This window comes from Papio anubis, chromosome 9 (genome assembly GCF_008728515.1).
Source record: "Papio anubis isolate 15944 chromosome 9, Panubis1.0, whole genome shotgun sequence".
NCBI classification, from domain to species: Eukaryota; Metazoa; Chordata; class Mammalia; order Primates; family Cercopithecidae; genus Papio; species Papio anubis.
In genome coordinates, this window is record NC_044984.1 from 98,252,869 (window position 1) to 98,278,522 (window position 25,654).

Genomic DNA, 25,654 nt, shown 5'->3' on the forward strand with positions numbered 1-25,654 from the left:
TACCTCCAGCAGCACCCCAGGAGGGCGAATTGATTCAGGGCTGTGTGTGGCTACATAATCATGATAAGAAAACATGTCTGGGGAGGCCCAGACAGCTGACCAGACCACTGTAATACCTCCTATGGCTATGATATGAGATTCCTGCTGTAATTAAATCTTGTTCTGATGAATCTAACCAATTTCTCTATTGCTTTAGTGATAAGTACTTAACCTTGTGACTTCTACTTTCAGCAACTCACAAAGAGAGAAAAGTAAGCCCATACAGTCCTGGAAGGACTTTGGGGAGAGCTCCCCCAAATGGTCATGGGCTGACTCTCCCAGCCAGGGTGGGAGGTAAGGTAAGACAGTGAACAGCTACAATAAGTAGAGAGGCTGGATCACAGCCTTGCTTTATGAAACCGGTTCAGACAGACAAAAGGAGGCCCTGGCAGAGATGAGCGAATGGATGCCAGAGGCTTCATGGAAGTAAATTCTACAGGACTTGGCCATGATTGAATCTGATGTATGTCAGAGGCAATTATGGAGGTCAGGACTCCCTGCTGAGAGGCCCCTGGGGGTCCAGAGTAACACAGACACAAACCAGCAGGATCTTAGATATTGATACAGGTTACACCACATTTACAGAATCACCAGGAGAGCTATATGATGTTCCCCACCTAATTCTAACTCGGCTCATTTATATCCAGGAAATCTTTACACACTGAAATATTAGGTGATTTCCTCCCAGTTTCAACTCTCAGCCCCTAGCCCCTTCCATCACCATAACAACCATGCTATGATAAGCAATTGTGGCATTATCTGGAAGGACCTTTACCCCTGTTGGAGGTTTAGTCTTCCTCTGGTTACTGTTCAGCTTTCTGTGACAAACAGAACCATCCCCTCCCGCACCCTTCCTTCCACTCCCCTGCCCCGCATCCCTAAGCACTGACACACTTCCAGATAGATCCATGTCCAGACAGATCCTGGCTGCATTCCACACGCATGTATCCTCATGAGGATTGCCTGGGTTCTTCCACGTGGATGATTGCTGGGTCAGACAAATTCCGAAATTAAATCATACATGACAATAAGGATCAAGGCAAAGTCTAGATGTTTAAGGATCAAAAGGGGTACAAATGTGGTAAAGCCCAAATCTATTCCTAACTATCTGGGAGACCTCAAGCAACTTACCTGTCTGAGACTCAGTTTCCTTAATTTCAATCAAGATATTACTAGTATTATAGCAATTTTATGAGAATTAAACAAAATGACATATATAAAGTACTTAACTCAAAGCCAGGTATATAACAAATGCTCAAAATCTGTTCTGATCACTGAACTGTAAAGCCGGAAGGATTTCATTGCCTTGTTCATTGCTGTGTCAGTGACTCCATGAGTTCATGGTCCAGGGAAGGTGCTGAGTTAATACTCGTTGAAAGAATGAATGAGGGCTATTATTCTGTTTAATAAGCCAGGAAATGCAGGATGAAAGACAGTGAGAGGAGAGAGGGCAGGCAAAGGGGCTTGCTTATGGAGAACAAAGGGAAGAAATATTAACCAAAGTGCTGTCCAAACCCAAGCCAGTAAAGCGGAAGGTCAAAGAATAGCTGTCCTCATTTTGATTGAGGACACCTTGAAGTACTGTTTTCAATACTGAGTGATGGAAAAAGTTGCTGCTACCATCAGCAGGCAGAGGGATCATGGAAAAAACAATTTGGGAGAGAAAATCCTGAAATAATGTAGGTTTTCACCTATTTAATTTGAAGTGTTAACTGCTCACTCAGGAAAGTTGTTAATCAAGCAATAATACTCTTACTAGCTCTCATAAAAGAGGGGATGTACCTGGTACTCCAAAAAGAGGTTCAAGCTGGAAAGACAGAAGGTGCCAAGGCTGTGGTTGAAGCCACGAAAAAGTGGAGAGACAGAAAGAATGTTAAGGACAAACCCCTAAAAAAGTCATTGTGGCCTGGTGCAGTGGCTCACGCCTGTAATCCCAGCACTTTGGGAGGCTGAGGCAGGTGGATCATGAGGTCAAGAGATCAAGACCATCCTGGCCAACATGGTGAAACCCCATCTCTACTAAAAATACAAAAATTAGGCGGGCGTGGTGGCATGTGCCTGTAGTCCCAGCTACTTGGGAGGCTGAGGCAGGGGAATCACTTGTACCTGGGAGGCAGAGGTTGCAGTGAGCTGAGATCTCGCCATTGTACTCCAGCCTGACGTCAGAGTGAGATTCCATCTCAAAAAAAAAAAAAGAAAAAAGAAAAAGAAAAAGAAAAAAAAAAGTCACTGCAAGCAGATAAAGAGAAGCCATTTCAAAAATAACACTTTTTCCTGATTTCTTGTCTTCAAAACTTGTTGGCTTCCGTTGTAGAAAGGAATAATCAGGGAGGTCTGTTGGACTGATCAGAATTACGTGAGGAAACAGGAGAATCATAACTTTGGCCACTCTATATGCCAGCAAAATGGACTACTGAAAGATTGCGACTCACATACCTGAGAGTATACAGCTCTTCCTCATTGTATGGCACTGATCTGCTTTAATCTTGGCCGCTGAGAGTAAGTAGGCCTCAGAGACGTCATAGCCGGCCTCCAGTAATACATTCCAGAAGTGAATGAGGTGCAGCCTTGTCCAGAAGCCCGGGCTTTGGATTTTTGATATAAAGTCTGTGATACTTGTGACACAATATATTAATAGATATAATTTTAGTATTTCAGGCCTTAAAGGAAGCTCTTCTATTTACCATATTTCAGTAGCCTGTTCATAAACATCGTACCTAACATATCTTTTGGAGGTCACCAGATAAATATGAGCCTTTCACTCTTCAGCAGTCAAAGCCAATTCTCCTGATCCACCCAGGAAACCCCCTCCTCTGAGAAGGCTCCCTGGGTCTACCAGGCAGAGCACCAGGCCCTCCCTCTTCTGTGCTTGCAACAGTTCGTTGCGTCATTGCTCTAGTGAGGCATTACCACCATGTATAGTAATTCTCTGGCTCCACATCTTCCCCCACTAGATGGAAAGCACCTACAGGCTTAGAGCTGTATCTGCTCACTTCTGCACCCTCAGGGCCTAGCAGGTTGTGGGAGACAGGATCGGTCATAAATAGATGTTTGCTGAATTAATGAGTAATAGGAAAAGAAGAAAGAGACAAGGAAGGGAAGGGAGGTGGGTGGGAGGGAGGGAGGGAGGAAGAAGGAAGGGAAAGTAGTGTAGGGAAAAGAAGGGAATGGAAAGGAAGCAGATAGCAGGGTCTAGCAAAGCTTGCCCAATCTTTTACCCTTTTCCAGCTCTCATCCTTGCCCTCCTCTCTCTGGAATGCCACTTAACTTTGAGAGGACTCCATATAGAGTGAAGAGGAGAAATGAACATTGCAGAGCCTGATAGACCAAGGGGAGTAACCCTGGAGACCCAGCAACCACAGAAGTTGCTGCCAGAGGACAGTTCCATCTGAATGAATGAATGGGTGGTTGAATGGATAAATGAATGATACAACTTGTTCAAGGGAACCATGGGTATCTAAACATAGCACCGGTAAAAGAGAAAGCTAAATCTGCCTAAATACAATTATATAAAAATGGCAAGACTTACCTAGGGCTTGAGAGAAAGCCGCACAACCCCCGCAAGCATCCACTCATTTTCATATGCCATGGCAATTCTTGATACACTCTCCAGAAAGAGGTTTGCCGCTGGAAGTATCTGATCAACACTTGGTGAAAATATGTTTTCTTGTGATTCATTGGGCTCTGAAATGAACATGGACTGCTTTCTCTGACAGGAGCGATTACACCTATTTAAACATCAATTACAGTTTAACGCCTCTGACTTTTTAGTACATGAAAATACTACAGCAAAAATATGACAACTCTGTGGCTGTAATTAGAGAAATAAAAGTCAAGGTAGCTGGAAAAAAATTGTATCTCATACATCAGTCTGAATTTACCAAAGAATTTGTTCTAGTTACGCTTGCTGACCTAGAATTAGAGAAGTTTGTGGGCATGTTGATTTCCCATGTTAAGTCTTTCCCCTCCCCCAAGGAAACATTTTCAACCTACTTTTCTACTTTAAATATACACTATGGTTACTGCTTAAATAAGCACTTTTGAACATTTGAGAGTGTACATTTTGGAGAAGTTAAGCCATTGCCTGGATCTCATATGAGCCAAGGGGTAGCTGGCAAACAAATGGCAAATTTGATATTGGAGCCAGGATTACTATATCTTCATTTCCAAAGAGAAATGGTTCCAGTAGATCATACTGCCCAGACATAAGCTTCTCAAAAACAAAAGCATTTGTTTAACTAAATCCTGGTGTTCTCTAACCTTGAAAACTAAAATAGAAGTATTTTTAAATTTTCTGCTTGTCACTTTTTCTTGCAAGATAATGGAACACACAGCTAGGTGGCATACCAAGCCCAGCTCTTTGTAAGAACTCTAACCAAAGAGGAACTCACTGTTTAAACAACCATTCTTCATTTCCATTACATGATTTCCAGGTCACCTACCCATATGGAGAGACCCCGTGCTACCTGGTCTAAAGTATGCAGATGTGCCCAGACAGTAAGTGCAGTGCCTAACAGGCCCCTCAAGAGAAAAAAAAAACTCCTCTCCTCCACTGTGTGTGGCAAAACTATGTGTGTGGTTATAAATCGGGAAAGTGGGGTGGGAATGAGGGAGAAAAAGAACTGGCATAAATAGTACCTGGGTTCAAGATCTAGAGAGTTAAACACAATACGTAAAGTATGGAAAACATTTTCATAGAAAACGCAGCATTTAATTTAAAATAACCTCATGAGGAGGATATAGATATGCATTCCCATATGGCAAAATCAGAGAGACAGGTGACTTACCCCTGGTCAGCACATGACCAGTAACTGCAGAAGTAGCAATCCAATCTTCTGGTTTAACGCCATTGCTCCTCCAACTACACATATGATGTGAGGAATGGTTTGAGCCCAGCATCATCTTTCCATACACAGTGCAGCACTCAATGATAGACTAAATGGCCACTGTTTATGTAGTGCTAGATTGGTGGGCTAGATTATGCTGTACTGATAGACAACCCCCAATCTCAGTAGCTTAAAAGAGCAAAGGTTTATTACGACCATCACAGGTTGGAGACTGGGAACTCCAATCCAGGTCTCCTCCCTGTGGAACTGACAGAGCAGTCGCCATCTTGAATGTTGCCAGTGGCCACTTAGTCACAAGGCCCCACCCAACAAGGGGGGCCAGGAAGTGTTTTCCATGGTGGGAGGGGGAGGGCGGGCTAGAAATATTGGCATTTGGCTCAAATGGCCACCACTAGTGCTTATTGTAGTGCCAGATCCTGTACCTTACATGAATTAGCATTTTAATACCCTCAAGGCAAATACTGTTATCCCTATATTGCAGGTGAAAAACTGAGTCTTAGGGAGGTAAGTAAGCACCTCGCGTCAGGTCACGCCAGTTCTGTCCAACTCCAAAGCCATTGCTCTCCCCAAGAAATCATTTCTAGTAAGATGCCATGGTGATTTCCAGAAGCAAGGAAGGTGGGTTCTGTTTGCCAAACAGCATGCAGACCTGAGCATGAGATGAGGACAGGGACAGGGAGCGATGAGGCTACTCATGTTCCAGAGACCACGGTGCTGTGTACAGATAGCTCACACCTTCTCTCCTGTGCTCAGCCCTCCAGCTCCTGATTCCAGGCAGATACTGGAGGCTGAGGTTTAGTACTGAGTCTCAAAACAATAGAGATGAAAGCTGCTAGAAACAGCAGATCCAAAAAACCAGCAGCCAGGCATACCTGCACATTCATTCAGTAAACATCTATTCAGTGAAACTAGAACGAGTCTCAGGAAACTCAGACTTGCTTGAGGGTGCCTGAGATCTTTAGGCCCACATAATTCAAGATCACCAGTTGATTTTTGTATCACATTTATTTAAAAATTTGCGGCCGGGCAAGTTGGCTCATGCCTGTAATGCTAACACTTTGGGAGGCCAAGGCGGATGGATTACCTGAGGTCAGGAGATCGAGACCAGCCTGACCAACACGGAGAAACCCCAACTCTTGTGAAAATACAAAATTAGCCGGGAGTGGTGGCACATGCCTGTAATCCCAGCTACTCAGGAGGCTGAGGCAGGAGAATCACTTGAACCCACGAGGCAGAGGTTGCAGTGAGCCAAGATCACAACATTGCACTCCAGCTTGTGCAACAAGAATGAGACTCAAAAAAAAAAAAAAAAAAAAGAAAAAGAAAAAAAAGAAAAAGAAAGAAAGAAAGAAAAGAATTGGCGCAGAGACAGAATCTATTTACCTCTTCTTTGTTAGTATCAGAACACCACCTTGGTTTGGGGTAGCAATGCACCAAGTCGAAACCTCCACCCCCAGCTTCCCTCATATCTAGCTGTAGCCAACTAATGAAGTTCTGAGTCAAAGACACTTAAGTGGAAATGTTGGTATGAAATTTCCAGAAAAGCTCCTTAAAAGAGCAGCAAGGCCTTCCTCCCTTCCTCCTTCCTGATGGCTGGAGCTCCAGCAGCCATCCAATGAGGTGGCCTTGAGAATGCACGCAGTGTAGTGAATCAGGGACACAGAAGGAGCTGGGCCCTAGGTGACTCTGTGGAGCCAACAGAGCAGCTCAGGACTGCCTGTTCCCAGAAGTCTATTATAGGAGAGAACAAACCCCAGCCATTGAAGTCAGGTCTCAGTTACTCATAATCAAGTACAAACCCTAACATATAACCATTTTCATACATGTCTATGGATTTGTTTCTATGGGAAAAATCCTAACTACAAGGCTTCCCCTGTATGTAGCTCCTGCTTTCCCTTAACCCCTTAACCAGCAAGTATTTCCACAGACCCAAGCCTTACTTACCAAGAAGCTTGTGCTCCACTGCACTTCTCAGGGACTGGTGCCAGAAATACAGAAGGCCATTGGGCTTCTCCTGGACCCACTGTTTGGTGGCATTGCGGAAGGCAGCCCAGTGCAAGGTGGCCACTTTGCAATGATTCCTGTAGCCCAGCATGTCCAAAAGCTGGAGTAGCTCATCCTCAGCCAAGCCACCATGCGACAGGCACAGTAAGCACAGAGCGTCGGCCACCCAGCCATCCAGCCCTGCGCAGGCAACACGATGATGACAAGAATAAGAGCTAACATGAGCCAGGTATCTTTCCAAATGTTTTATATGATTCAACAACCTTCTTTTTCAATCATCCTATAGGAAATACTATTATAGCCCCTGTCAAATGAGGAAAATGGAGCATAGAGAACTGAAATAACTTACCCAAGGTCACACAGAAATAAAGGCAGAACTGGGATTTGAACCCAGATAGCCTGGCTCCAGAGCCCACACATACTGTTAACCATTAAGCTATCGTCCATTGTCACAACGAACACACCCAGAGCTCTGGTTACACACTGGCAAGTTTGCTCATTATTACACCGAGCATTTCTGCCTAGCAGTCTTTATTAAGGTTTTCCAACACCTAATTTGCATTTAAGGCTGTGAGTGGTTTTTCTGTATGATTGCTCTCCTGTCAAACACAGTCACAGACAACACTTAAGCCAGCTCTTCATTACCCACCTGACCCTTAGATTTTTCCACCATAGCTGGACCTCCTTCTGGCTTTATAATCAACCGACTATAAAGAGATCCTTCAGACCATTCAGAGAAATGGTAACGCATAGTCTGCCACTCTGACTTTATCTCCCATGCTAGGACTGGGGAATGAGCCCAAATTACCTGCAATGTTGAAGCAAAGGCAGAGCTGTGCGACCCCAGTCAGTCACGCTTCCCTGAGGTTGGCCTTAGCGTTTTTTTTTTTTTTTTTTTTTTAAGACAGGGTCTCAGTCTGTCACCCAGGCTGGAGTACAGTGGCACATTTATGGTTCACTGTAACCTCAACCTCCTGGGCTCAGGCAATCCTTCCACCTCAGCCTCCCTAGTAGCTGGGACTATAGGTGTGTGTCACCAGGTCCGACTGATTTTTTGTATATTTTGTAGAGACAGGGTTTCCCCATGTTGCCCAGCCTGGTCTCGAACTCCTGGGCTCATGTGGTCCACCCACCTTGGCCTCCCAAAATGCTGGAATTAGAGGTGTGAGCCATTACACCCAGCTGGCCTCAGCTTAACCAACCTCTTCCTGCACCTGTGGCTGAGCTCCCTGGGCCTCAGTGGGGGTGGATGGGCAGAGCTGGGAGGTGGAGCAGTCTTTGATGGGGAGGAGACCCACGCTTTCCTGCACAAACCTGGAGATGGAGGGCAACGCAGCCACAGGCCACTTTGCCTGAGTGACTATTCTAAGGGCACAGAGAACTAGTTTCCACCTCCTTGTAGGAGCAGGAGGGCGCAGTAAATTTGAAGTCAATTTTCTTTACAGAAATGCAAATTGTAGAGCAAAAAAACAGGGCAGGACAATATGTTGCACCAATCAATGTGCCTTTCTTTCTTTCTTTCTTTCTTTTTTTTTTTTTGAGAAGGAATCCCGCTCTGTCGCCCAGGCTGGAGTGCAGTGGCACAATCTTGGCTCACTATAACCTCCACCTCCCGGGTTAAAGCAATTCTCCTGCCTCAGCCTCCTGAGTAACTGAGATTACAGGCGTGTGCCACCACACCCAGCTAATTTTTGTATTTTCAGTAGAGGCAGGGTTTTGCCATGTTGCCCGAGCTGATCTCAAACTCCTAACCTCAAGTCACCTCAGAATCCCAAAGTGCTCGAATTACAGGCATGAACCACCATACCCAGCTGTGTCTTTCATTCCAAGTATTTTCTATTTCTCACCCCCACTTCCCCATCCCTGCTCCATTCTAAACTCGCTGACCTTAAGAGGAGACTGTTATAGCAGAGACAAAGAGAGAAAAACTCAAGTTTCAAAATAGACTTTTGAAGTTCATGGCAGTGACAATGGCTTGAGGGAACAAATTTTGACTCTCAAAAGCCTGATTGTTGAGTATCATAAAAACACATTCCTGGAGCCAGGCAAGGTGGTAGCACACCTGTAATCTCAGCTACTCAGGAGGCTGAGGCAGGAGGATCCCTTAAGTTGGAGGCCAGCCTGGGCAATATAGTGAGACCCTAGATTAAAAAAAAAAAAAACAAAACTCGTAACACATGGAATAATTTTTTTTTTTTATGACAAACAATAAACTCAGATAAGTCCAGGGTGATCTAAAGAGGATTTTTTCCCCCACTCAGGAGGAAAAGCATTTGTGAAACTGAGAAAGTATAGGAGAGAATCAGAGAGGAGAACAAGACTCAAGCAGAGCACAGAAGTTGGCAGAGGAGAGAGGACCCTCTGTTAGGATGTGGCCCCTGTCAGCCAGAAGCCACAGAGATCCAGCAACCTGAGAACAGATGGGCACACGAGTATCCTAGAGGAAGCCAGAAGTACAGAGAAGTCAACATCTGTGGGCCATGGAGACCATGGAGACCAGCAGGGACAGAGGACAACCAAGGCCACCTAGCACCCAGGCCCTTAGATCTCAGATCAACCCAAAGGAGACACGGGAAGGCCACAAATCCTCCCTCAACTGAGAAAATCCTGAGCTCACTGAAAACAAAACATATTGATGGAATTAACCTGAATGGACTGGATGAGGTATCTGCCATTAGCAGGCCTGTGGGCTCAGAAGAGAGACACATTGACTTATAAAAATAAGAAAGCTCCATTTCTTACATTCTTGGAGAATGTGACTGAAATTTATGTCTAACACAGTTCTCCTTACAGCCAACACACAGAGTCCTTTAGAGGAGGCAAATTTAGCAAATAAAAATACAGGATGCTCAGTAAAATATAAATTTCAGATAAATAATAAATTAATTTTTAGTGTGAGTATGTCCTGTGTAATATTTAGGACATTCTTATACTGAGAATTATTTGTTATTTATCTGTAATTCAAGTAACTGTTAGCATAGGTATGTCCCATGCAATATCTGAGACATACTTCTACTAAAGATTATTTATTGTTTATCTGAAATTCAAATTTCATTGGGCAGGCTGGGCATGGTGGCTCATGCCTGTAATCCCAGCACATTGGGAGGGCGAGGTGGGTGGATCACCTGAGGTCAGGAGTATGAGACCAGACTGGCCAACATGGTGAAACTCTGTCTCTACTAAAAATACAAAAAATTAGCTGGGTGTGGTGGCGGGTGCCTGTAATAATCCCAGTTACTCAGGAGGCTGGGACAGGAGAATCTCTTGAACCCAGGAGGCGGAGGTTGCAGTGAACCAAGATTATGCCACTGCACTCCAGCCTGGGTGATGGAGTGAGACTCCATCCCAAAAAAAAAAAAAAATGTCATTGGGCATCCTGTGTTTTCTCGGACAACCCTGTCCCTAGAGTCCCCTTCCCTGTGCAGGAGTCCACCACACATCTTTCTCCCTGTGGACTCCCACAGAGTTGTCAACAATGGCCAAGGCCTACCTTCTCCTGAAGCCACAGTGTCTGAATTTGACCTTTTTGGTTGAAAAGTCCAACTGTAGTCTTCAATCCAGCGTTTGAGAACCAATTCCCAGAGCTCCTGAACAGAGACAGCCTCCAAGTACTCCTTCATACACTGAAACTCATTGTGGTAGATTCTACATTCTTTCAATTCATTGGCTAGGATTGTGAGTTTTAAAGGACTCAGGTCTGGTTTTTTCCTCAAAGACTGTCTGCTCTGTTGGAAGGGGTCCATGTTGGGAATGGAGAGATGCTTTCTAAAGATGTTTAATTTTGTTTCTTCATCTCCTGTGCTAATGAGTTCCACTGTCCTCACATCCGGGCGGGCACACAATGACTTGTAGGACAGGCTGGAAGAGACGGTGCTCATGATAAATCTGCAATGAGGGGAGAGTGAGTGTGGCAGCCAGGAGAAATCTTTCGCCTGATGGAGAGAATCAAAGACATTTGAAAACATTAAAGACTTTAAAATTACTTTGTTGATGGTTTTTCAACTTAGAGTAGGTACAATATAGGGAGTAAGTATAGAATAAGGGTTGGAGTGAAGGTTATAAATAGTAACTTGAATTGCAAGCATTAAGTGCTAAGAAAATATCAAGTCACAATAGAACCGTATTTGACTCATGTGTCAGTTATGAATTTGATTGTGCAAATGTGAACTCTAAAAAGAGGTTCTTAGGAGCAAGTAATTTAATAAAATCACATACTTCTGAAGACTGACCTACAAGAATAATCAGAGGAAACTGGAGAGCGCAATTGGAACCATTCAGTTGAAAAAGAGGATGTTATTTTATGCTGAGAAGTTGTCACTTTGTGCAGCAATACTATCACGAGTTAAATCATTTTATTTTGGAACAAAATAAATACCTAATAAGATCAATCTTTTCTCAATTCCTTTAATAGCCTTTCCCACAATACCTCTTTGCCTAATAACACCAACCATCACATACTCACTCTGAGCCAGGCACTGTGTTGAATGTGTCTGTAGGTACTAACTGTATTAATTATGGTTTTTAATTTCTGCATCTTAGGATTATTTAACATTCCTCAGGACCTTACACATCCAGCCCTTCCCAAGGCTAGCTAACTCCTGGGGGTGGTGGACAGCCTGCCTGGAATCTGCCTTTAGCGTGCAGATCTAACTCACACAACAACCCTGCCCTAAATCAACCCAGGGCCAGGTACCAGACAACTAGAGGCAGCCTCTGTGCCCAAAGCCCATCAGAATTATTCAAATTAAGCCTGGGCAACATAGGGAAAACTCATCTGCACAAAAACACTTTTTTTTTTTTTTTTTAGTTAGCTGGGCATGATGGCTCATACCTACAGCCTGCAGTCCCAGCTACTTAGGAGGCTGAGGTGGGAGGATGGCCTGAACCCGGGAGGTAAAGGCTATGATTGCCATGATTGCACCACTGCACTCCAGCCTTAACTACAGAGCAAGATGCCATCTCAAAATAAATAAATAAATAAAATAAAAATAAAAATAAAAAATTCAAATTAGCCAACCCTAAACTGTTTACCCTGCTCTGCCTTGCCATTCCTATAGAAACCCCAGGCTGGGCACGGTGGCTCAAGCCTGTAATCCCATCACTTTGGGAGGCCGAGGCGGGCGGATCACGAGGTCAGGAGATCGAGACCATCCTGGCTAACATGGTGAAACCCCATCTCTACTAAAAAATACAAAAAAACTAGCCGGGCAAGATGGCAGGCGCCTGTAGTCCCAGCTACTTGGGAGGCTGAGGCAGGAGAATGGCGTAAACCCGGGAGGCGGAGCTTGCAGTGAGCTGAGATCCCGCCACCGCACTCCAGCCTGGGTGACAGAGCAAGACTCCATCTCAAAAAAAAGAAAAAAAGAAACCTCAGTAAAGGCTCTGGCTTCAGTTTCCCCTTTCTCCTGTCCTCTGCCTCCTGACCACCCTTACCCTGGGTCCCTGCACAGCGTGTCCCCTTCTCTCAGGAAATGTAAGTAATGACTTCGTCTTTCAGTGGTACTGGCCTCTCCATGTGGTCGCCCAACCATACCTCTGCAAATTAAATCCTGGGCATAATTTTAATACACGAACTCACTCCATCCTCATTACAACACTCTAGAAAGGCAGAGAAAGAAACTCAAGGATAGAGGAGCTACATGCCTTATCTAATTCAGTCTGCTAGTTTAAGTGGCAGAGCTGGGATTCAAACCAAGGGTCTGGCACCAGAGGCGGGCTCCTAAGCGCTGCCCTAAACTGCTTCAGGTAACTGTCTGGCCATCCTTCCTCCTTCTAAAGAGCTCTGCCTCAGGCCCTTCTTCCAGAAAGCCATCCCCTCATGAGAGGCTGTCACAATACTACATATCAGTCTGTAGCAGCACATGTCACAGTTGTGATATGACTTCATTAATGACTGCCATTCCCCACTAGAATGAAAGCTCCATTTCTTTACAGGGACTATGTCTGTCTGTCTTTGCGAATAGTGCTTTGCCTATAGTAAGTGCTCATGGTATATACAGTTTTTTTTTGAGATGGAGTCTTGCTCTGTCACCCAGGCTGGAGTGCCGTGGTGTCATCTCAGCTCACTGCAACCTCCACCTCCTGGGTTAAAGCAATTCTCCTGTCTCAGCCTCCCAAGTAGCTGAGATTACAGGTGTGTGCCACCATGCCTGGCTAATTTTTTGTATTTTTTTTCAGTAGAGATGGGGTTTCACCATGTTGGTCAGGCTAGTTTCGAAATCCTGACCTCAAGTGATCTGCCTGCCTCGGCCTCCTAAAGTGCTGGGATTACATGCCCAGCATTATGATATATTAAATTAAAAAGCAGGTTAAGAAACAATGTGGTGTGTAACTTCTTTACATAAATATGTATATGTATATATAGATATCCATAGGTAAAAGCATATACAGCAGCAAAATATTTACCAGTGGTGAGACTGAGTGTATTTAATTTCCTGTTTTCTTCTTTTTTTTATCATATTTCTATAAGAAACAGATCTTATTCACATATTTGATTACATATACTTTTAAGATTTAAAGAACCTGCTTCCCAAAGTAATAACTGGTGCCAAGTATTAGTAGAGGTTCCATTGATCCAATATTATTTCAAACAGGAGAAAAACTGAAGATGACAACCCATGAATGCAATGTTGTATGTGCAAAACCAGTGAAGATGAGGTAAACCAAACTATAATACATAAAGAACAATAAGACTGATCAAACTATAAAATAGAGGACAGATATGTGCATGGGGAAAGGCCCCAGTGGCTGGAACCAGAATGCCCAGGTCTGAATTCTGAGTCCACCACTTAACCATCTTAGGACCTTAGACAAGCCACCTACCATCTCTGTACTCAGTTCGCCCTGTGTGAATAGGGAAGATGAACACAGTCTCTTCCTCATATGGCTGTTGTGCGAATTAAATGCATTAATATTCTTTTTTGTTTTTGTTTTTGTTTCTTTGGAGATGGAGTTTCACTCTTGTTGCCCAGGCTGGAGTGCAATGGTACAATCTTGGCTCACTGCAACCTTTGCCTCCTGGGTTCAAGCGATTCTCCTGCCTCAGCCTCCCAAGCAGCTGGGATTACAGGTGCCCGCCACTATGCCTGGCTAATTTTTGTATTTTTAGTAGACACAGGGTTTCACCATGTTGGCCAGGCTGGTCTTGAACTCCTGACCTCAGGTGATCCACCCACCTCAGCCTTCCAAAGTGCTAGGATTACAGGTGTGAGTCACCGTGCCCAACTAAATGCATTAATGTTCTTAAAGTTCCAAAAATGGTGCCTGGCCCATTGTAAATACATTATAGAAGTATTTGTTCAATAAAATATAGAGCAGGGTTGGGTGCAGTTGCTCACACCTGTAATCCCAGCACTTTGGAAAGCAGGCTGGGAAGCTCGCTTGAGCCCAGGAGTTCAGAATAAGACTGGGCAACATAGCAAAACCTCATCTCTACAAAAAGTTGAAAAAATCAGCCAGGCATGGTGGTGTGTGCCTGTAGTCCGGAGGCTGAGGCAAGAGGATGGCTTGAGCCCAGGAGTTAGAGGTTACAGTGAGCTATGATCATCCCACTGCACTCCAGCCTGGGCAATAGAAAAGACCCTATCTCTTAATTAATTAAAATACAAAGCAGTAACTAAAAGCAGTGTTGGCTAAAACCAGAGATGTGTGATGCAATGGAAAGGTATTATATATAATACATCCTAAATAATGAAGTTTTTATTATTTGTATTTCTTTTTTTAAATTGTTTTATTTTTATAAAGTTGTGATAAAATAATTTTAAACATCATTTTAAAAAGATGTTACCTTCTGACCTGAAATCCCATAAATGCCAATCAGTTCTTCAATTCCATCTAGTACAAGTACGCATGGTTTTAAACTGATGGAAGCAATGAACACTTCCACAAGAAGTGAAAAGACCAAGTCATCTGAGTCTTCATTAAGAATATCTGTTTCGAGCTGAGTACCTACAGCATAGAAATTTGTTCAAATTAGGTGGAAATGATTCTGTCATTGCTAAAACATGTTTATGAGCTGGGGAAGCAAAAGAGGTTGGGAAAAATGAGTGCTACTCACAGCTGTACGGCTAACACACATATGTATACATGTGATTACCATCCTCAAGATATTCAACCCAAAAGAGATAATAGTGATGTTTACCACCAGATTGTCTCCCACACATTTTCAGGATTTGATATAAAAATATTTTTGTATGATCCAAAACATTACTCTCATCTTCCAGAATGCAAAAACAGGCCATGTTACAAAGAGTTAGATACGAAGAGAAGTCCTGTGATCTGTGAAGTTTCTGACACTCCTTAACATTGGGTGCGTGCTTAGGGTCACAGCCACCGCCCTGGGCTCTTCCAGTAATGCTCAAATACAGAAGCTCCCACCCACTGTCTCCTCTCCTTGGACCTAGCCCATCTTAAACTTAACAGAAACAATCCTAAATTCTACCCACACTATTGGACCCTAGACTTTGGACTCTGGAAAGTATATGATCTTAGGAAGAACTAAGCTATGAACCCCCAAAAGGCAAAGGAAGTCATTAGAGATGTTTGACTTTCAGACTGTGATAAAGTGACCTAGTAGCAGCAACCCCAAGTTGTAATCGACTACCTAATACTCTAAGAACATTTTACTGCAACTTCCGTCTTGCTTTTATTTTTCAAAAGCAATATTTTCTACAGAAATTTAAGCATGTTGAGGTCTGGAAAATCGAGTCACATGTAGAAGCCTTAACGGATTAGGCCTCTCAGATGCATTAAGATTTTGTTAGAATCGTTGAGAGTCATTATGTTTAGCAAATATTTGTCAGTTGCCTATTATGTGACGGTTCCATGCTAGATGCCGAGAGGAGATAAAATGATTCATATATGAAGTCAACCACCTAAAGGAAGTGGAAATTGATTCTGTATACAAATAGCCACATTTCAAGGCAGAATATGAGTCTGAAGGTTACTGAAGCTTGATGTAGAACCATCACAATAAAGAAAAGCTCCGTGTGGAAGACACTTCAAATAAGCCTTTAAGGGTGCACAGGCAGAGACGAGGAGAAGGGCATATCATCAAGACAGTATTGCCAAAGGCTGGGACATAGGAAGGCGCCATGAACACTTGAAAATAGGACATTGTTTAGAGAGCAGTGGTTCTTAACAGGAGAGGTTCCAGGGTTTTGAGACATCCTACAACACAGGACAGCCATACCCAATGAAGCTTTGTCCCCAGGTCTACCTGATTTTCAGATATTTCGACAATCCCGTAAGAGGGAAAAAAAATGATAATGACCTAACCTAGAAACCACCTCCATTTTACATATGAACACAAAGTATTTTTTGTATGGTTTTAAAACACATTGAATTTTCTAGAATGCAACACCACATAAATTGATGGAAGATTATACATTGCTTTGTCTAAAATGACACCAAGATTTAGTCACCATTTCAGAAAATCACCACCCAATAGCAATATTACCTATGATATTTGAGTCTTTTTTTTTCTTTTTTCTTTTTTTTTCTTCTTTTCTTTTCTTTTCTTTTTTTTTTTTTTTTTTGAGGTGGAGTCTCACTCTGTCGCCCAGGCTGGAGTACAGTGGCTTGATCTTGGCTCACTGCAACCTCTGCCTCCCAGGTTCAAGCGATTGTCTTGCCTTGGCCTCTCGAATAGCTGGTCTTACAGGCACACGCCACCAAGCCTGTCTAATTTTTTGTATTTTTAGTAGAGACAGCGTTTCGTCATGTTGGCCAGGCTGGTCTCCAACTCCCAACTCCAGATGATCCCGCCTGCCTCAGCCTCCCAAAGTGCTGGGATTACAGATGTGAGCCACCATGCCCGGCCAATGTTTGAGTCTTTAATACGACACACCCACGTCAACCTATATTTATAGACGAAACTTATTGCTTTCGTGGCGATTTTCTATAGAGGCACTATGTCTTCAATTCAAGTCTGAGCATTTACATGTTCAAATACACATTGTTTTATAATAAGTTACTTTCTCTATATTTATCTTATAGTAGAGTAGAGTTGTGTTAACTTTTAAAGAGATTTTTATAACACAAAATGATCATAAAATCAACGACTTGAAACTTTTTTTATGAATGTGGGACATTAAGAAAGTAAAGGTGTCAGAAAAGATAGAGATTGAGCTTATGTCAAACAATGAAAAATGATTTTCAAGAAAAGGAAGAGAAAGAAATTCAGCTTGATGATTTATCCCTTGAGCTTTTATTTAAAAACCTTTAAAAGTATGGACACCATTGAGATTTCAGGACTTAAATGACAGAATTTTAGAGCAGAAGGGGTTCTTGGAAATCATCTAGCCTAGTCCAGACCCCTCATTTTGTAGATGAGGAAACTGAGGCCCAGAGAGGTGAATGTGAATACACAGATCACCAGAAGCTTTTAAAACACTATTTTTTCTAATGGTTTGTTTTCAAGCCGTGTGTGACCACCATTTCTTAGTGTAGATGGCTCACAAGCAGCCCCTGTGAGAGCCTACAGAGGTATGGATCCTCTGCCTCTTCCACAACATTGGCATAGAGTATAAGTCACAAGGTGAATGTGAATGAACCTCAGGAAGTATATACCACCTGACAATCACAGAGCATAGAACACTAATATGATTAGCAAAAATTAATCCTAAGCAAAAAAAATACTCGTGGCTGATGCTTATAGATTTATATTTTTGTATATGAAGGAAAATATATATGTTGATTGGTTTTAAAACTACATTTTTGGTGATTATAATTATTTTTTCGTTACTAGTATTGGAAAATGATTCTAAACATTTCTCCTTATTTTGGCAGGAACAATCTGTCTCTACTAAATGACAATGGCCAGTTGCCTCATTTAAATGGTAATAGCTCACATGTTTAAACAGCCACCTAGGGACTGACAAACTCATGTGCTTTTTAGCAGTGTTATTGCTCATCATTCAACACAGGTTTATTGAGAAGCTTCTGTGTCTGTGTCAGGCACTGGGTATGACAGTGGCCAATAAAATAGATATGATCCCTGCACTCACAGAACTTACACAGGGAGAAAAACAATAAGATCACAGGACCATTTATAATTCACCCGAGGGACCTAGGGAGGCAAGCTCACAGGGCCTGGAGGGAGACACTTGTGTAAACTAAGATGCAGTGGGACTGGGGGTCCTGTGCTGCGTGGTCAAAGTTAGGGCAGAGGGACAGAAGTACCCATCAGCACCTCTTATGAAGGAGGTGACCTTTGAATAGGGCCATAAAGGATGAGAAGGATTCCACTGCCCTGAGACACGGGAAGGGGCATTTTAGGAGAAGAGAACTGAATGGGCAAAGGCATGGAGGGATGGAAGTGACTGGTGTGCTCCAAGGAGACCAAACCTGTGGGGCAAAGGGAAACAAACCAGGCTGGGAAGTCAACAGGGCCCAAGGCGAAAAGCTTGGAAGCTCCGCCAAGGATTTCTGTCCATTCCACATCACCAACTTGAGCAGAGACTTTCCCGATGCTGGGAGAGGAGGCTGATGAAAAGCATCCACAGGAGGGAAATTTTCCTCTGCTGGCTCAAGGAGGAATGGCAGTGTAGTGATGAGGACTACGGGCGTTGATCCCAACAGAGACCTCACTTTGCACTCCCTGCCATGCCCTTGCGTAACTGTGTGGCTCTGACATTCTGAACCCCATTCTTCCTATGTGGGATGATAATTCTATGGGTGGACCACTGAGAGAATTAAATGAGACGCTGATAAAGCCCTTAGCACTGCTACATAGAAAGCCTTCAATAAATGGAATTTATTCAAACCTGCCCCCAGGTTCCATGGGGTCACATGGTGAGGAAACATGCAAATAAGAAAATCAGTGACCATGCTGAGCATGGTGGCTCACACCTGTAATCCCAGCAATTGGGGAAGCTGAGGTTGGAGGATTGCTTGAACCCAGGAGTTCAAGACCAGCCTGGGCAATATGGCAAGACCCTGTCTCTACAAAAAATTTAAAAATTAGCCAGGCATGGTCACACACTCCTGAGGTTCCAGCTACCAGGAGGGCTGAGGTGGGAAGATCACTTGGGCCCAGGAGGTCAAGGCTGTGGTAAGCCGTGATCACACCACTGCACTCTAGCCTGGATAACAGAGCAAGACCCTGTCTCAATAGACAAAAACGAAAGAAAAAAGTCAGTGACTACTCTGACCTTCCGTGAAGCATGTCTTCTGTGACACCAGTTGCCTGCAGGGCAGGCAAAGGGTGTGGGAGTCAGTAGAACTGGCTATAGGCAGTTCCCATCTACAAGATCCCTTTATCCTGGCAAGCAGGGATTGAGGACAGAAGAGCAGAAAGATGAGTGTCACTGGGTGTGATTAGGTGCCCCAGATAGAAAAGGTCCCTGACTCACAGCCCACACAAGATCTGCAACTTCAGACAGCTGAGGCGGGCTGCAGAAAAATGCTCTCTGCAAAGAGGCTGAATCTGCTCCGAGCACCTGGCCTCTCAGGCTGGCTGTGTTCACAGCAGCAGCTCTTCCCCCCTGCCCACATCCACCTCACCCAGGTGAAACCAGGTCTCAGCAAAGGCAGCCACAATAAATGACTCTGGGGCCAGCCTTCTCCGTTCACCTGCAGGCTGTCTGGGCTGCAGAGGCGACAGCTGCAAACTCTCTTGTTTTGCAATCATTCCTCTCCCTACTCAGCTAATGAACAAGAATGTCTGTTTCCCCTAGCAGCCCCCACACCCTGCTTATTTCTCTAGCTCAGAAAGGAATAACAATAATAACAACAAAAATAATAACAACAATAATAATCGCAGCTGTGTGCCATGTACTACTTTAAATTCCTTACTTGTATTTTGTATTATGTTTTTTGGGTTTTTTGAACGTAGTTTTTTTTTAAATTTTGTATTATGTTTTAATTCTCACACAGCCTTATGAGGTTAGTACTATGAACCCCATCCTCATTTTACAGATGAGAAATTGAGGAACAGAGAGCTTAAGTAAACTGCCCAAGATCACACAGCTAGTAAGTGACAGAGCCAGAACTGTGGGCCAAGTCCAGGACCAGCCCTTCCTCTTGTTAATGAGGAGGGGTGTTCTCTCAGGGTTAGAAAAAGTGTCGAGTATTCATAGGCTGCTCCTGAGCTTATTGTACTGTTGTCAGCCTAAAAATCTGTTTTTTTTTGAAAGACAACAACTTTTTATTAGGAGTTCTTTGCACCCAAAAACACATTCATTAAAATAACAATTCTCTTTGGGAATAAAATTGTAATTGAGGGTGTAGCACAGAGTTTACATCATCAGCCTGGCCAGACTGAACACCTTTGGGATGTGCCAGAATAGGATTAGTTGCTGCGTAGACACCGTCACACCTGCTTCTACTGATTTTGACTTTATCCATTTTATATGCCCTGAGAAATGCAACTATAAAGACCTCATGCACGGCCGGGCGCGGTGGCTCAAGCCTGTAATCCTTGCACTTTGGGAGGCCGAGACGGGCGGATCACGAGGTCAGGAGATCAAGACCATCCTGGCTAACCCGGTGAAACCCCGTCTCTACTAAAAAATACAAAAAACTAGCCGGGCGAGGTGGCGGGCGCCTGTAGTCCCAGCTACTAGGGAGGCTGAGGCAGGAGAATGGCGTAAACCCGGGAGGCGGAGCTTGCAGTGAGCTGAGATCCGGCCACTGCACTCCAGCCTGGGCGACAGAGCGAGACTCCGTCTCAAAAAAAAAAAAAAAAAAAAAGACCTCATGCACACGTGTTCTTCCCTCTGTTTATTCACAGACACCCACCACACGCACAGAAAGAAACTCAAATCCCTGTACCCTTGTACAGAGATAAGATATGTCCATCAAAACTCACCCTGGGCACCCACATACACATGGGTACGTGTCCCTGCATGACAAGAGATGAATTCCCAAAAGCAAGCAAAGTCAGATGCATACAAACATGGAAATACACAGCAGGTGCCTAACAACAGTAATAGCTAAGATTTATCAATGCTTACTACATGCCAATACTTACTAAGTGCCTTGGTCTTTCATACTTTATCTTAATCTTGTCAACCATCTGTCAGGCACTTTTAAAAATAATTATTATTATTCACATTTTACAAATAGGAAAACTGAGCCTCAGAGGGTTAAAATACTTGCCTAGGTTCACACGGCTAATAAGTAGTGAGACAAGGTTTGAACGCAGGTGGTCAGACTCCCCAGCTGCTCCTAGCATAGTCAGGCATAATACAGGTCCCACACGTTTGTGATTATGCGTTGGCACACACCTGGCAACTTAAATATCACGTGCCCAAAGCAGAATTCCATTTCCCTCAAAACCTGCCTCCCCTCCACCGCCCCACCAATGCTGGCCCATCTCAGTCAACAGCCTTCACCACCCATGTAGCTTCCTAAAGCCAAAAGCTAGGAGTTCTCAATTCCTCCCTTTCCTCCAACCCACACATTCAATTCATCAGCAAATCCTCAATGCACTCAAAACCCTTCACCTCCACTGCTATTGTCCTCTCTGAGCCACTGTCAACTCTGGCTTGGACTATTACAGTAGCCTCTAGCACCGGTCTCTGCCTCATGCTTGTCCCATTACACCCATTTTCCACACATCAGATTGATTTTGGTCTTTTAAAAATATCAATAGAATCATGTCATTGCCCTGCTTAAAACCCTCCACTGGCCTCCCACTGCACTTAATGGAATCCAAACCTAATGTTATCGCCTGCAAAACCCAAAGTGGCCCTACCTTCCCCTCCTGGAGTCCATTGCCGCCCAGCCACACCGGCTCTCTTTCCCTTTCTACGTCATTCCACTTGCTTTCCAGCTGAGGAGCTGTATGACCTGAGCTGCTTTCTTTACCTGGAATGTTCTTTCTCCTGGTTTCCACATGGCTGCCTACCTTCGTGTTCATGAGATCTCCACAGAGAAAGTAGCAGAGAGAATGGCTACCTGTTCCACAAAAGCCCATGCTCCCCCTTCCACAGGGCAGGGTTAGTGTTCTATCCCTGCTTAGTTACCCGTGTGGCCTTGTGGGCCCAGAGTGGCCAAGTGCTTGTCAAAAGAATGGGTGTGGAGGTGGCTATGAGTCCCTTCCAGTCTGCGACTTCTGAGGAACAGGTGTGCTTTTCCTCTCTCCCCCTCCCCCTAACACAAGTGGAGGGCTCTGAGGCCCCAGGGGATGACACAGCCTTAATATGGAAAGAAAACCTGTCTCCAAGTCACCACATGGAGGAAAATGACTTGTTACCTAACTAGGGACCCCATATCACACTGTTATATAAGTAAGAAAGAAGCTTCCCTTTGAGAAGCCACTGAAATGGGATTCAGTTGATATGGCAGCTAGAGTTGCCGTAAGACAGCGACATAGTGCCTGACGGCTCAAATAACCACCCTGGCACCTTATCACATCACACTGCATGGCACGGATAATTATTTGACATGTTTCCTATTTATTTATTATCTGCCTTTGTCAACTAGGATGTAATATCTATGGGGACTATGACCTTATTTGCCTGACTTACTTCTCTATTTCCAGAACTGGGAAGAGTGTCTGGCACAGAACGGGCAACCAATAAATATTCTGTAATGCATGAGTGAATAAATAAGAGAATGAACCTGCTCAATACATGGTTATTTAATTGAGTAGGGCAGCAGTAGTGGAGAGGCATGTCCCACCCATGGCCTGGCGCTTGCTTCCTCCAACAGTGCTGTTCCCGAGACACCCACTTGGTTCCCTCCCTCCTCTCTTTCAGTGATGTATTTAAATGTCCCTTCCTCAGTGACACTCCCCAGAATACCCTAGTCAAAATCCTAACAGTTCCTACACATCCTGCCTACCTCTTTCTCTGCTTTGGGTTTCTTCATAGAACTCACCATTATTGAACAGTCTCTTATTTAGTGACAGTTAATTTGTCCTCTTCCCTCCCCTAATAACATGAAAAACTCCATGAGGTAAAAACTGGTGTCCATTTTGTTCACTGTTGTATCCCCACTGCCTAGAATAGTGCCCTGGCACAGAAAGGCACTCAAGTAATGTTTGGTGAAAGAGAGAAAAAAGAGAGAGGAAGAGGGGGATGGGGGCGAAGAAGGAGGGAGGGAGAGGGAGGAAGGGAGGAAGGGGAGAAGGAAGGGAGGGAGAGAGGGAAGAAGAAAGGGAATGGAGGGAGGGAGAGGGAGGAAGGGAGGAAGGGGAGAAGGAAGGGAGGGAGAGAGGGAAGAAGAAAGGGAGAGAAGAAAAGAAAGAAAGAAGGAAGGGAGGGAGGGGACAGAGGGAGGGAGGGAGGAGGGAGGAAGGAAGGAAGGAAGGAAGGAAGGAAGGAAGGAAGGAAGGAAAGGGTAGGAAGGAGGGAGGAGGAAGGAAGGAAGGAGGAAGGAGGGAGGAAGGAAGGAAGGAGGGAGGGAGGGAAGAAGGGAGGAAGGAAGGAATAAGGAAGGAAGGAAGGAAGGAAGGAAGGAAGGGGAAGGAAGGAGGGAGGGAGGAAGGAAGGAGGGAAGGGAGGGAGGAAGGAAGGGAAGGAGGGAGGGAGGGAAGAAGGGAGGAAGGAAGGAATATGAAGGGAAGGAAGGAAGGGAAGGAAGGAAGGAGGGGTAGGTAGGAAGGAAGGAGGGAAGAGGTGGTGGGAGGGACAGGACAGTGGAACAATAGCATATGGAGAAATGAAGGAATGGAAACCCTGGAATGGAATGGTATCTGGACTTAATGGATGGTGAAGGAACAGATAGAAAGGAAGCACAGGCACATAAATGAGGGGAATCAACAACATGCTCGGATGTTTCTTTTTGAAGTAATTAACCCAGTTGGCAATCAGAGTGGACTTCCCACAACCATGTTCTCCAGACAAGAGCAAAATAGACTTGTAAGTTGGAATAGGATTTATTCTGAAAAATAAAAGGGTAATAAAATGTAAAGAATATTTACCAAGGAAGGAAAGCAGGGAAGGAGCGAAAGAGAGAGGAAGGAAGGAAAAGAAAATTTTCCTGCATACATTTTCCTTCTAAAAGATAAAGTTCTAGTATCAATTTTGGCCTCAGCTGGCTTCAAAGAAGTCATTCACCCTCTGGGCTTTAGCTTTGTCCTACGTAAAACTAGAAGAATAGAGACAGCAACCTTGGAAGGCCCTTCCAGCTAGACAAATCCTAGGTCTGTCCGATAAGAACCAGGGTTACATAAATGTCCCAAGGCCTGGGGAGGGAAACGACCACATTAGTCCACTGCCCTTGCATCTGTCCTGCTCCTCCTCCCTTGGGTTATCACTACCATCACCAGGCTGGTCCTTTGTGTAACATCATATTTGAAAAGCATCAGAAATTGAAGCACTGCAGCTCATGCCTGTCATCCTGGCACTTTGGGAGGCTGAGGTGGGCAGATCACTTGAAATCAGGAGTTCAAGACCACCCTGGCCAACATGGTGAAACCCCATCTCTACTAAAAATACAAAAATTAGCTGGGTATGGTGGTGTGTGCCTGTAATCCCAGCCACTTGGGAGGCAGAGGCAGGAGAATTGCTTGAATCCGGGAGGTGGAGGTTGCAGTGAGCCAAGATCATGCCACTGTATTCCAGCCTGGGCAACAGAGCAAGACTCTGTTGGAAGGGAGGAAGAAAGGAAGACAAGAAGGGAGGGAGAGAAGGAAGGAAGGAAGGAAGGAGAAAGGAAAGAAAGGAAAAGAAAGAGAAAGAAAAAGAAAGAAAGAGAGAAAGAAAAAGCAAGAAAGCAAGCCAGAAAGCAAGCAAGCAAGCAAGCAAGCAAGAAAGAAAGAAGAAAGAAGAAAGAGAAAGGAAGGAAGGAGGGAGGAAGGGGGAGGGGAAGGAAGGGAAGGGGAGGGGAGCAGGGAGAGGAGGGGAGAGGACAGCAGGGGAAGGGAGGGAAGCACTCATATGCCAAGAATTCCCATCAATCCTGATGACTACCAAATTAGAAATCAACTAAATTACTATCATTGTTAGTGACTCACTGAGAGTCTTCTCTGGTAATACTGCATGAATATGATTTCTTTGAACTGCCAGGAGCATAACACAACTTGTTTTGTGGCTTTTTCACTGAAAAGCTTCTGAATATGCAGAGTATTGTCAGGTCCATGAAATTCACTCTTGCCTTGTGCCTTACACAGTTATGATTCAATAAATACGTGTCTAGTGACTTTTCACTGACGTAATTTCCATAAGGAGGACAGTTTCCAGGCTCACCTTATTCACCGTTGAATATTTAGTGACTTGCACAACACCTGGCCATAACTTGTTCAGTGAGTGAATGAAATAAATAAACCTGACATTCAGTTTCAGTAAAGAAGAGAATCAGCCTGAAAATTCATTTAAAAAGAAAACCTAAAATAGTGTCATTAGAAGTTGCTTCATAAGAATTCTATCTCTGTGGCTGGGCACAGTGGCTCACGCCTGTAATCCCAGCACTTTGGGAGGCCGAGGCGGGCGGATCACGAGGTCAGGAGATCGAGACTATCCTGGCTAACATGGTGAAACCCCATCTCTACTAAAAATACAAAATTAGCCAGGCGTGGTGGCGGGCACATGTAGTCCCAGCTACTTGGGAGGCTAGGCAGGAGAATTGCGTAAACCCAGGAGGCAGAGCTTTCAGTGAGCCAAGATGGCGCCACTGCACTCCAGCCTGGGTGACACAGCGAGACTCTGTCTCAAAATAAATAAATAAATAAATAAATAATAAAATAATAATTCCATCTCCATTAACATGAGTTTGGAATCAATGCCTTGTTGCTGAAATGATTTCACCAGCAAATCTGAATGGTCAGGTTTGATTTTGTGCCCTAGTTCCACCTTTGCTCTCTTTCAGTCTCAACC

At 44.2% G+C, this 25,654-nt stretch overlaps 1 protein-coding gene across 1 annotated transcript in view; it reads right to left on the bottom strand.

Moving 5' to 3' along the window:
• Positions 1-25,654, bottom strand: part of LOC101015751 (putative tetratricopeptide repeat protein 41) — an 85,729-nt gene that overhangs the window by 40,280 nt on the left and 19,795 nt on the right. Inside the window, exons 4-9 of the mRNA XM_031650181.1 lie at positions 23,576-23,720; positions 14,677-14,850; positions 10,381-10,822; positions 6,831-7,070; positions 3,569-3,767; positions 2,476-2,654 (exon numbers count right to left, since the gene is read on the bottom strand). Coding sequence (XP_031506041.1) covers positions 2,476-2,654; positions 3,569-3,767; positions 6,831-7,070; positions 10,381-10,822; positions 14,677-14,850; positions 23,576-23,720 — 1,379 coding nt within the window. The remainder of the gene's footprint in view (positions 1-2,475; positions 2,655-3,568; positions 3,768-6,830; positions 7,071-10,380; positions 10,823-14,676; positions 14,851-23,575; positions 23,721-25,654) is intronic.